This window comes from Athene noctua, chromosome Z (assembly GCF_965140245.1).
Source record: "Athene noctua chromosome Z, bAthNoc1.hap1.1, whole genome shotgun sequence".
Taxonomy (NCBI): domain Eukaryota; kingdom Metazoa; phylum Chordata; class Aves; order Strigiformes; family Strigidae; genus Athene; species Athene noctua.
The window spans coordinates 3,352,468-3,364,176 of record NC_134077.1 but is presented as its reverse complement, the minus strand read 5'-3'; the positions used below and the strand labels follow the sequence as shown (position 1 = coordinate 3,364,176).

Genomic DNA, 11,709 nt, shown 5'->3' with positions numbered 1-11,709 from the left:
GCATGGGAGAAAGAATGGGAAGACGTCGCAGTGACTGGGGGTCTGGCAGGGTTTTGTTGCCACCAGGAATTTTTGTTTAAATGATGAAGCATTTGGTGATGAGGCTCAGCTGATTAATTTCCTGCAGGAGTAAGTCCAGTCGTGGGCCAGAAGCTGAGAAACCTCTGTCCTTTCTTTTTTAGGCCATCCTGCTGTCAGGATGCTGCTCCTCAAAAGGGACCACACAGCTGCAGGGGAGAGGCTGCATCCCCAGGATGCTCCGCTCAAACCCACGCTCCCTGGGGAGATGCAGCTGGTGTCATCTCCAGCCTCCTGAAACAGGACGTGCTCGAATAGCTCCCGGAACGCGTACTTACTCTGTGTAGTCAGAAATGAAGAGGTTCTGGAAACCAGCCCCGAGAGAAGAGCAGCAGTCCCCAGCCGCAACCTACTGCGTGTACAAGAGCTATGAGAAAACCAAATGGAATAGAATAGAACAGAACAGAACAGGACAGAACAGAACAGAATAAAACATTTCCATTGGAAGAGACAACGTCGACCAACAGCCAACCCACGTGGAGTCAGGAGCTGGCTGGGTTGAGCGAGGCTCGTAGGGGCGCATGGTAGGAACTCAGCACCCTGGGAAAGCACTGCTGGAAAGTCTGATTAATTCTCTCCATCAATACCTACCTACTAGTGAGGGCTAAAGCAATTCCCATACCTGATTTTCCATTATTTCCCTTGATGCTGACTGGTTTTAGGCCTACATCTTTTTCTCCTCATATCTGCCCATCGCTTGCCTGCACCTTTTTCCTGCCATTTTTGTAACCACAGACCCCGGTGCCTCCTCCTCGCTTTCTGCTGTGAGTTTGGAGCCACAGAGCTGAGGAAGGGGAAGGAAAAGAGACCAGGAAAGCCATGTGTCCCGGAGCATCACCTCTTCCCCATACACCGCATGTGTCAGACAGCAACAGAATAAAATCTCTTCTTGTGGATCAATAACCGTAAAAAAAAAAAAAAAAAAAAAAAAAGAAAAAAGAAAATAAAAAAGTAGGCATAGATTGGTTTTTTTTTTCACAACGGGTCGCTAACGGCTGGTACCTCGTGCCCGTGGGGTCCGGGGCACCCCGAGTGGCAAAGAGCCAGCGGGTTCCCACGGGTGGAGCTGGAAACCGCAGACCCAGGGTAGCGCCGAGGAGCCCCCTGCCGCCCCCGGCCCCAACCCTCTCCCCTTGTCCCACGCGAGAAACGACCCTCGGCGGGGCCGCCGGTCCCCGCTGCCCCTCGGGATGACAGCGCGGGGCACCCCCCCGAGACACCCGGGCGGGCTCAGCCCCCGCCGGCGGTGACACGGCGCCCCCATCCCCGTCCCACCTCCCGCGGCGCCTTCCCGCGGGCCGCCCCGCACTCCCCACGCGTGAGCGCCGCGCCACGCCCCCCCAACGTTCACGCCCCCGTGACGTTCGGGGAGGGCGTGACCAATGGTAGCGCAGGGCCGGCCCGTGGGCCACGAGCACACCCCGCCAAGCCCCTTAAAGCGCCCCGCCGCCCGCCGAGCCCCGCTGCCGCCCGCCCGCCCGCCCGCCCCAGCCATGAGAGGGCTCGTCCTCCTGCTCTGCGCCGGCGTCGCTTTGTGCGCCGCGGAGGTTGCGCGGCTGGCAGGAGGAGGAGGAGGTGGGTGGGCGATCGCGGGCCCACGGTGGGTCGGGGGGTGCCGTGGGAGCGGGTTCCCCTCTCCCGGGCGAGGCCGGGGTTTTGCTGAACCTTCCCCCTCCTCCCGCCCGTTTGCAGATGCCGCCGCTGCCGAGCTGCGGGAGGACACGCGGGTGCCAGCGGCGAAGCCGCAGGTGAAGTTCAACCTCCGCCGCTCGCCGGACGCCGAAGAGGACGGTTGCGCACTCGCCATCGGCCACCGCCGCTGTTTGGAGGACTGCGGGTTCAACGTGACAGCCAAAACCTTCCTCATCATTCACGGCTGGACGGTAAGTACGGAGAGTCCCGCCCGTCTCTCGGGGATGCTCGGGGTTCAGAGAGAGCAAACCGCCTTCTACGCAGTCTGCGTCTCTACAATGTGGGATTTGGGTCTAATTCTCATGTTTTGGGAGCACTGTGGCCTCCCGGTAGCTGCACCTGAGGTCTCCGGAGCAAGGTGATGTGGGGTCATACTGTGAAATCACGCAACTCATTCACAGCCGCTCAAGATCACTTCATATCTCTATAATGTGAGTGTCCATAAATGGAACTTGAGATTTTTCCCTAAAATCCAACAAACTGACCGCTGTGAAGGTGGCATTGGGCTTGACACCCATACAGACTTTCTGTAATTTTACCAGCGTGTCTCCAGCCTTCACTTCTGCTATGTGGTCTCCTCGATAAACAGAGGGCAGGCAGACCTGATCGAGGTTTTTTTCTTCTGCATTTGATGTGGCTGAGCATGTGGCACCAGGGGACTTAAACCTCTACCAGGGCTTATGCAAACAGCAGTGCCAGGGCTGGAAAATAATTTTGCAATCCATCAGAATTTCTGAAACACTTGAGGAAAGGTGTGATAAGGTAGCATGTAATGAATGCCTCTCCCCCCTGCCTTAAAAGGCAAGGTGGCTAATTACATCCAGAGTCTCTCAAAACCTGTTTTACTTAACACCATTAGTGCAGCGCTGAGAGGTAGTGGGGTTTGCAGAGGAGCTTACAGCTGGAGCAGAATATGTAAATGGATGCAAATAACTGTGAATGTGTAATCGTGGCCCTGTGAGCTGGAAACTAACACCTGAATCTCTTTCTAGATGAGTGGCATGTTTGAAACCTGGCTGGGCAGCTTGGTATCCGCTCTTCAGGAGAGGGAAAAGGATGCCAACGTGGTCGTGGTGGATTGGCTTCCACTCGCCCACCAGCTCTACACTGATGCTGTGAACAACACACGGATTGTTGGAAAAAGCATAGCGAGGCTGCTCGACTGGTTACAGGTAACACGAGTTAAGAATGGTCTCTGTTGTAACCCTCTGTGAGGGACTGTTGCACAAGGGAACAGGGCATGCACCAGTTCCGAGGCTCACGAGTGGGGAAGGCTCTGGTGTAATCCCACCCCCGGGGCTTGGGATGGCTCGTAGCTCAGGCGCTGTGCTCGGCCCTTGCGTGAGCAAGTGCTGCGGCGCTTTCCTGGGAGACGCGGCTTTGCACAGTGTGCTTGGAGCAGGAGTGGTGTAGTGGGCTTCAGGTTTAGGAGTCCTTCCACCTGTCTGAGCAACATGAATGCAGGAGTTGGGCATTCAAAGTCAGCGTTGTCTCAGCAGGAGGGTGGAAATGGACAAGGACAAGACCCATGGTGCCACACTCGAGCCCACGGCCAGTCCTGAGGTCTGCTGGCAGCGCCCCATGGGGAGGCTGCTCCAGATGCTGCTTAAAGAATATCATCATGGGGTTTGAAATGGGTATTATGACAGGGGGCAAACCACAAGTGCCATCTGAACCGTTTGACTTGTCATGACGGAATAGAGAGAAGCATGCTTGTCTGCCCTCTCCCTCCAGTCTCTGCCTAGAATTGGACTTCAGTCCTGCAGATAGGAGCGGTTCCACATGCTCTGAAAAACGTTATCATATCTTTTTTCCTTACAGGAGAACCCGCTCTTCCAGCTTGAGAACGTCCACCTGATTGGGTACAGCCTGGGCGCCCACGTTGCTGGATTTGCTGGTAACCATGTCCATGGGACAATAGGCAGAATTACAGGCAAGTGGCTTTTTTAGCAGTCTCTTACTTTTCTGTAGCACAGTGAGTTTCCCCGAAGAGGCTCATTTCCTGTGTTGCTGCCATGTCATTTTGGGCTTGCTCATTCAGAAACGGCACATTTCCTACCTGCAGTGGCAGTGGGGAGCATGGGTCTCTTCACATGAGAAAGTATCTTAATTTTGAACCCCAAATTTAGGGGGGTTCAATGAAAAACCTTTCAGAGGACAAACTGATCTTGAGTATATTTGAAGTTAAATGTGGGCTCAAAACAAGCCCAGCTCAAGCTCTTACTACCCAAATCCTAAACCCTTGAGTTATGCTGTTTTTGTAATTATAGCTTATAAACTAATGGAAGTGAGAGCTATTGGGTGCAGTTTGTCCAGGGGATGTTTGGTCAAAAAAAACCCAAACCCCAACCCCTCATTCTGAAAATGTCTTGGAGAGTGCTTCTGACTCCAGAGGAAAGCTGATTTCGACATGTGAGAATTTAGGGTATGGTACAAGGGGTTGCATTAAGCCTGGCACTGGTGAGAATTCTGCAGAACCTGACAATAAATACGTTTATTTAGTTAAGCAGGAAGATCACCTAACTGTCAAGGGGAATGGCTCAGGAGCACAGCTTCAGGTTGGGGGTGATGCTCAGCAATTAACAGAACATCCCAAACCCATTATGGGATCTCAGAAGCAGGGATTATTACCTGGCTGCTGCTTAAACTTGCATTAGTCCCTCCATAAGTCCAGCCTGAAAACAGACTGAATGTTACCAGGTAGCTTTGACTACTAGCAGTCTCTGTGGGGTGCTAGACCTCTTCTGGTGTTCAGTCATCTGCTACTCTTGAAGCGTCTCTTCACTGGGACCTAGCAAACGCTCACTGCTTCCAGCAGGCAAGTTGAAGCCATCGCTGTAGAGCAGACTGTTCCTCTTGGGTTATATCATACTCTTGGGTTGCTTGTTCCCTCAATGAGCCCATGGTGAAGAGATCTTGGGGGACAGTATCAGCAATGGGGCAGGGACTGTCCGTGTAGCACCTGGTTAGGACTGCTAGCAGCAGGGTCCTGGCTCTGTTCTGTATGAAATAACCCAACCTGGGATTTTGCATACTCTCTCTTACCACCAGGCTTGGATCCGGCTGGCCCGATGTTTGAAGGAGTGGACCCTAGCAAGCGCCTCTCCCCCGATGATGCTAACTTTGTGGATGTCCTTCACACCTACACAAGGGAAACGCTAGGTGTTAGTATTGGCATCCAGATGCCCGTCGGTCACGTTGACATCTACCCCAATGGGGGAGACTTCCAGCCTGGCTGTGGTTTAAGTGATGTCTTGGGAGCAATTGCCTATGGGAGTAAGTTCTCGTTAATTATTTCACCTCTGGTCACCACAGACTCCTCACAAATAGCCTTGGGTTGATGCTGGGGGATGATCGAATTTACAAGAGCAGTGAAAACCATTTTTTCCTTCTAAACTGCCTGTACTGCTGCAGATAGTTGCTATAAACTAGACCTGCTTTTAATTCTGAAGTAGCATGTTCTCACTCTAACACCTGATGATAAACTACAGTTGTCTTACGCTGGGCCTAGAATCTTCTTTAAAGCTCCCTTCATGGTAGAAATTAAGTGAACAGTCCTCTTCAAGTGTCTTCCACTAACCTCTTGAATTGATACCGTTTGAAAAATGTTCAAGTTTGGCCATAGTCACCTCATGCTGGGCTGCAAGTAGGCACAGCTTACTACATCTTACTGTCTGCTGGGGTGACAAATACTTAAAATGTATCCCTTGCAACCCTGCTTCTCTAGCAATCGGTGAAGTCGTGAAATGTGAACACGAGCGGTCTGTGCACCTCTTCGTGGACTCCCTTGTGAACCAAGATAAGCAAAGCTTTGCCTTTCAATGCACCGACTCCAGTCGCTTTAAGAAGGGCATCTGCCTGAGCTGCCGGAAGAACCGCTGCAACGGCATCGGCTACAATGCCAGGAAGATACGAAACAAAAGAAACAGCAAGATGTATTTAAAAACAAGAGCTGACATGCCGTTCAAAGGTACGCTTCCCCTCTTAGAGAGCGCATAGTCTCACCTCTAAGAGCAGACTCCCAGAGTCAGTGTTGGGAAAGATGTAGAGGTGGAAGAGTAGCATCACCTCAGAGCAGCACAGCACCAGGCATTAGTCTTTACTGTTTCCTGGCTGCGTTGCTGTCCTGTGGCATTACTGTGCTCCTCCCTCCATGTACAACAACCAGTAGGCCATAAGGACACTCTGCCTTTTGGGCAGAACTACCGTTTACACGTCATATTTGCCAGACCACCCCAACCTTAGAGCAGTCTGAGGTTTGGGGAGCCCTCCCCAGAGTGGACCTGCTGCTGCTGTTGTGTAAATGTCAACTTTGTAATCAGTAAGGGCAAGAAAAAGTGATCAGTGGTGTCTCAATAATGAAAGGGTCTAGCCTTTGCCAGCCAACACTATTTCACAAAAAGCAATGCTGAGCAATGTTGTCTTTCAACAAAGTTCACTCTTTCTTTCCAGTCTACCACTATCAGATGAAAATGCATGTCTTCAGCTACAAGAACTTGGGAGAGGCTGATCCCACTTTCTCCGTCACCCTTCATGGCACCAATGGAGACTCTGAACCTCTCTCTTTAGAAATGTAAGTAAACTGGCCTGTTGTGTTTGCCTAAGAAGGCCACTGGGATGAGACAAGGTGGCATCATTCTTTTTCCTCTGGTAACACTAGCATGGCATCTGAGCCACGTCTGAAGCCTCACTTCACCACCATTCAAAAAACTTTTCATCGTGTAACTTAATTATTTATTGCTGAGAAAGCAATTTGATGTGCCCAGTCCCGTACATAAAAGCCTTCACAGCTCCTTGCTGAAGTACTTTGTCTTGCTTTCCCCTTCTACCATTTGGATATGGTCTGAAAGCACCCATATCTCTGGAGGTCTTTTGTTGACCTCCTTTAGCCTCTCCCAGAAGAAACACAAGGCATGAAATTCACCTTTAAGCTATAGAAGGACAGCTGAGCCAAATGCATGATGCATTTTATTGAACCAGCTATCCAAGCTCACTTTCTTTAGTTTAATCAGTAGTTAACTGGTGACAGTTGAACGTGAAGCACTTGATAAGCTGCAAAGGTCTCTGTTTAACTTCTTGCATGGGATGAATGAGCACCTGGCATGCTTCCATAAGGAAGAAATGTTGAGTCTCTGCTTGTTTTTCAGGCTTGATCAAATTGGCCTAAATGCTACTAACACCTTCCTGGTCTATACTGAAGAGGACATGGGTGAACTTTTAAAAATAAAGCTCACCTGGGAGGGAACATCTCAGTCGTGGTATGACCTATGGAAAGAGCTGAAGAGCTACTGGTACCGGCCGGTGAAGTCTTCCCAGGAGCTGCATATCAGACGTATACGTGTGAAATCTGGGGAAACCCAACAGAGGTAATAATTGTGTTAGACTGCATGTGAGCTGACTGAAAACTTCAGTCAAAAGAAGAAATATTCAGAATCTATCAAGAAAAGCTGGGGGTTTGAACTTAGCTGGTACCCTGAGCTGTCTTTCATTTTTAGTGTCGCCAGGTAATGTCCCCTCATAGTGCAGGAGAGTGGGTTACTTGCCAGCATGAGGCTGCAAACTAGGCTTTAAGCAAAACTAGTTACTACAGATCAGATCTGGGATGTTCTTTTTGCTTTATTTAGATACTGTGACGCTGTCTTGCCTGCCCTTGGGGACTAAATTAGCCCACTTCAAGGTGGTTTAGGCAGTACCTGAAGGACTAAAGTACTGACAGCGCCAAAAATACTGAAACATGGGTGGGCATAGCTGTTGTTTACAGGCATAATGTGCTGATTTGGCACAAGCAGCTAGACCTAAAACTTCAGCCAGTAACACAGTGACACCAACTCCTTAAGCACTATATAGCCCCTTCTGAGATCTCTGTAACTGGAAAGCTGCCTGAGCAACCAACAAGAAGCAAAGCTGCCAAGCATGTAGCACTTGCACTCCCAGCTCTTGTTGTGCTAAAGCTAACCCAGATCTGTCAAAGAACAGCAGTTGATACTGACAATTTCCCACATTTCTCAGATCTTTAAATAAGCATCACTTATCATCTGTAAGGTATTCTGCATCCTAGTTTCCACAATCTATGAAACATGGGTAGTAGAAGCAAAGATCCCCAAATAAAATATTAACACAGGAACTAAAGTAGCTATTTAACAGGCTCATGGTGTACCAAGATGCTGCACAGGGAGGATGACAAATCACATAACTTGCCCTAGAACTGGCTGTCCTAGAACTGGCTGTGATCTGTATTACATGTTATTTGCTAATCATGGAGACAACAGGTACCTTCTCTGGACTCCTGATTCCTTCTCCTAGGTTTGCTTTCTGTGTGGAGGATTCCCAGCTAACCCGTATAACTCCTGGTAAAGAGCTCTGGTTTGTGAAGTGCACGGAGGAATGGCAAAAAAGGTAGGGGAAATCAGCTAAGAAGAATCCTGTCTGATGTATGTGGCTCTGCTGGGATGAGTGGAGTCTTTTCTTTTGTGTTTAGGCTGGAAACTCGTTTTTTCTTTCAAAAAAGTTAATAAATTCTATCCCAAGATTCCCAAGTATTAGACTTAATTTTCATACATTCCTTATCTATTACCAACTAGGTGATGTTATCCTCACTTCTGATCTTGGTTTGTCATCCTTCTCCTTTTGCGTGCTTACTAGCAAACTGATATAACACAATTCTTGGGCCTAAAGAATATGTCTGCTTACTATCATGGTAGATGCTAAAAATGAGGTGCTACCAATACCCAAGATCCATGCAATAATGGAGAGATAATTAGAGGCATCTATTAACCACCCTGTGAAACAGAGGAAAGCTGGAGTGCAGGGGATTGCCTCAACAACTCTTTCAGCCTGGCAGAAGATCTTGAGCTTCCAAGAAATTTCTTGCTTAAAGTCTGAGCTTAAACTGCATGAGCAAGACACAGCTGAAGACTTGCCATGGTGTTACAGTGCTGACTCCTACCACTTCACCTCTGGCTATGCTAATCTCTTCTGGTTCAGGAGAGAGCAAACTCAGCTGTTGCCAGAGCATCTCAGCCCTGCTTAACTTCTGGGGGACTTTCCAAACACCTAGGATCGGTCCTCAGAGCATGACTTCCAGTAAGGCTGGTCCCAGCAGTGACAGCTTAATTGCTTCAGGCTGCCTCTAGTCATGTTTTTAATGAATCCCTGTTCATTAGACTAAATGATAGTCTCCCTCAGATGAAGCCCAGCATTTTGGCCTCTCTTAAACTTCAGTTTGTAAACCTAGAGCTTTGTCGCTTCAAATCTGGAGAGAAAGTGCTTGTTAGGGCTAGCAAAGTCCTGTGGAAGTCATGCTTTGCACAGCCCTCTTGGGCGGCTGAGCTCAGCTCAGAAATGTGAACTGGTACTGTTCCAGGTCTGGCAGAAACCAGCAAGCTGTGCTCCATACAGTAGCAAACAATTCTGTGAATGAAACCCCTGTGCAAAAACTTGTTGCTCTGCCACAAGCCTTGAAAGATCAAGTAAATATTCCTGCAGGTACAATAAAAGGCTGTTTTGATAGGCTGCTCAGTAACCTCCATAAAACAGAATTGCTGGCAGATGTGCCCTTCCTGCTATTCGCTGGGAGTACAGCTTTTGCATGAGGCAGAGGAGCAGATCTGAGCTTCAGCGTGCTATGGTTTCCAGGAAACTATCCTTCCTCCCAGAGATCATGAGCAATTACTTGCTGTTCAGCTCTCCATTCCTGCCAAGTCACTGGATGATTACAGTTCCCTGCTTGGAGACTGAGTCTACAAACATCTGTCCACCCTGAATGGATCTGAACAGGCAGAGTCTAGCGTCAAGACCTGTAATTTCTGGTTGCAGCCTACTTGTGTGCATAATGTCTGCTTCGGGCTCTCATTGAGTAGCTGCTGGGCAAAGTGCTGCTTTGACAGAGTAAAATACCAACCTGTACTGTCTAAACCTGTTCTTAGTGTCCCAGAGTTTGTTAGGGCTTCTTTATTACTCCTCTTAATGTCTGTGTTTAACTAGATTTTTTTCTCTCTGCTTTTCCCAGATCTGTATCAAATTCACTCTGAAGACTTCTCTAAAGACTCACAGCAGAGCAACCTGTATGCATGAAGACCACACAGGTGTGAAGATGCTCTGGCGAAAATCTGGCTTGGTAGCACTTAAACAACTAGCTCTTCAGGAGAAAACATTTTGGATCAGATGCAAGAAACTGAGAAGCTATTGACGAGATGAACTGTGGTCCTAGACCTAGAATAACTAAAACTACATTTTCCCTTCCCCAGAAAGCCTGGTTTGTGCATTTAACCTTATCTTGACCTATTACACGCTGCATTTCCTGCCCCGCTCCCATTAACCAGGACTACAGATGAGATCTTCACAGATCTAGACCTCAGCGATGATCTTCTGGTTTGCCTGCCAGTGGAGTTGAGAGGATAACCATGCTAACTGCCCATCAGCCTGTTGGTGACAGAGCTGCCAAGAAAAATTAGCATCTAGTGTAGGAGTTCCTGTGGGTCCAGTAGCACTGTGGGCTGTGGGAAGATGAGACCAGCATAGGTCAAGAGTATGGGGATGTTTAGGGGAGGGATGGGGATAAGCACAATGCCACTTAACTTCAAGTTGTCCTTTGCTTGCCTTAAAAATAGTCTGTTCTGTGTCTGTCTAATGCTGAAATCTCTGTATATTACCTTATAAGAAGGTAGTACTCCGTCCTCCCTGTACCTAGGGCAGAACATGGTGCAGATGGTGGGTGGTGGTGTTGGCAGCTGCCTCTTGCTCCCCAGTGGGTGTCTGCAGCCAGACTGCCCCGTCCCATGTGTCCATCTCTTTGTAAGAGGCAAATGGCAGCTGCCCTTCTACTGACTGTAGGGGAGGAGGAAGGTAATGAACTGTGCTGCTTCAGGAGAGCTTTGCACCACTCCTTTTAACTACTGAGAATGTGTTCGCCTCTGTTCAGATGCTGTTGTAGTACCAGTGCATAAATGAAGCCTGTATTTTTGTGCAAAGTATTTCACTGAGCCAAACAGATGACAGCCTACCCTCATTGCCACAGCATCCCGGTTGGATTTCCTGGTGCCAGGTGAACTTGGCTTTGCTCTGAGTTGGACAGGCTCTATAGCTGTCCTGTTTGCTCCAGCAGAGCAGACCTTGTCAGAGGTGAACTAGATTTATTTTAATTTTTTTTTTTCTTTTTAGAAGGATACTTGGTGTAACAACTCTTAAACTTTTGATGTGCAGAAAGGCAATCTCAAAAAAAATAGTGTTGACGGATGGTGCACTGAGTTCTGAAGACTTAGCAAGTCCTTCTGAGGCCTGCAATTCTTTGAGTTTTTGTAGAGCTTCAATCCAACCAAAGCAAGCACATTTGGGGATTTTTTCCTTTTTTCCACGGTTTTATGCAAAGGCTTCAATAACTGAAGCCTTTGGTAAGTATCTGTGACTTGTCACCGTGCCATACTTAGAGTGGTTTCAAAGCCCTATTTGTATATTGTGGTTTTTGTATGACTTAAAGCATAATTTATTTCTTGTATTGTACATATGTAAAGTTTTAAACATTTCAGTTTTGAGTAACAGTTTTTATAAGCCTTAAGACAAAAAATAAAGGGCTTCGTAAAAATCAGTGAAGTCTTCTTATGTTGGGTCTGGCAGAGACGTAGCTGATTTCCCCCTGTAGCAGCCCTTGCAGTTGCTTTGCACTGGTAGCTAGGAAGGTGTTGATAAGCCACGCGTGTTTTGGGTGCTGCTGGCAGTGCTCGCTCCAACACCCACTCCCCCAGCAGTAGGCTGGCGGTGGGCAGGCTGTTGGGCAGGGGCGCAGGCAGGACAGCTGGCCCAGGCCGACCAGGGGGATATTCCACACCACGTGTCGTCTGCTCAGCCAGCAGAGCGTGGGGAAAGGAGGGAGAAGGGGGGGGCCTTTGTTATGTTTGTCTTCTGCTGTGCATACTGAATCCCTGCCTCCTGGGAAGTGGCTGG

At 48.7% G+C, this 11,709-nt stretch overlaps 1 protein-coding gene across 1 annotated transcript; it reads left to right on the top strand.

Annotated features, from left to right (window-relative positions):
- Window positions 1-1,559: 1,559 nt before the first annotated feature.
- Window positions 1,560-11,313, top strand: LIPG (lipase G, endothelial type). Its single transcript, XM_074931515.1, has 10 exons — window positions 1,560-1,653; window positions 1,771-1,961; window positions 2,763-2,942; window positions 3,592-3,703; window positions 4,822-5,046; window positions 5,498-5,740; window positions 6,223-6,343; window positions 6,918-7,136; window positions 8,074-8,166; window positions 9,779-11,313. The coding sequence occupies exons 1-10, from the start codon at window positions 1,572-1,574 to the stop codon at window positions 9,798-9,800; spliced, it is 1,488 nt and encodes a 495-aa protein (XP_074787616.1). The 5' UTR covers window positions 1,560-1,571; the 3' UTR covers window positions 9,801-11,313.
- Window positions 11,314-11,709: the final 396 nt, after the last annotated feature.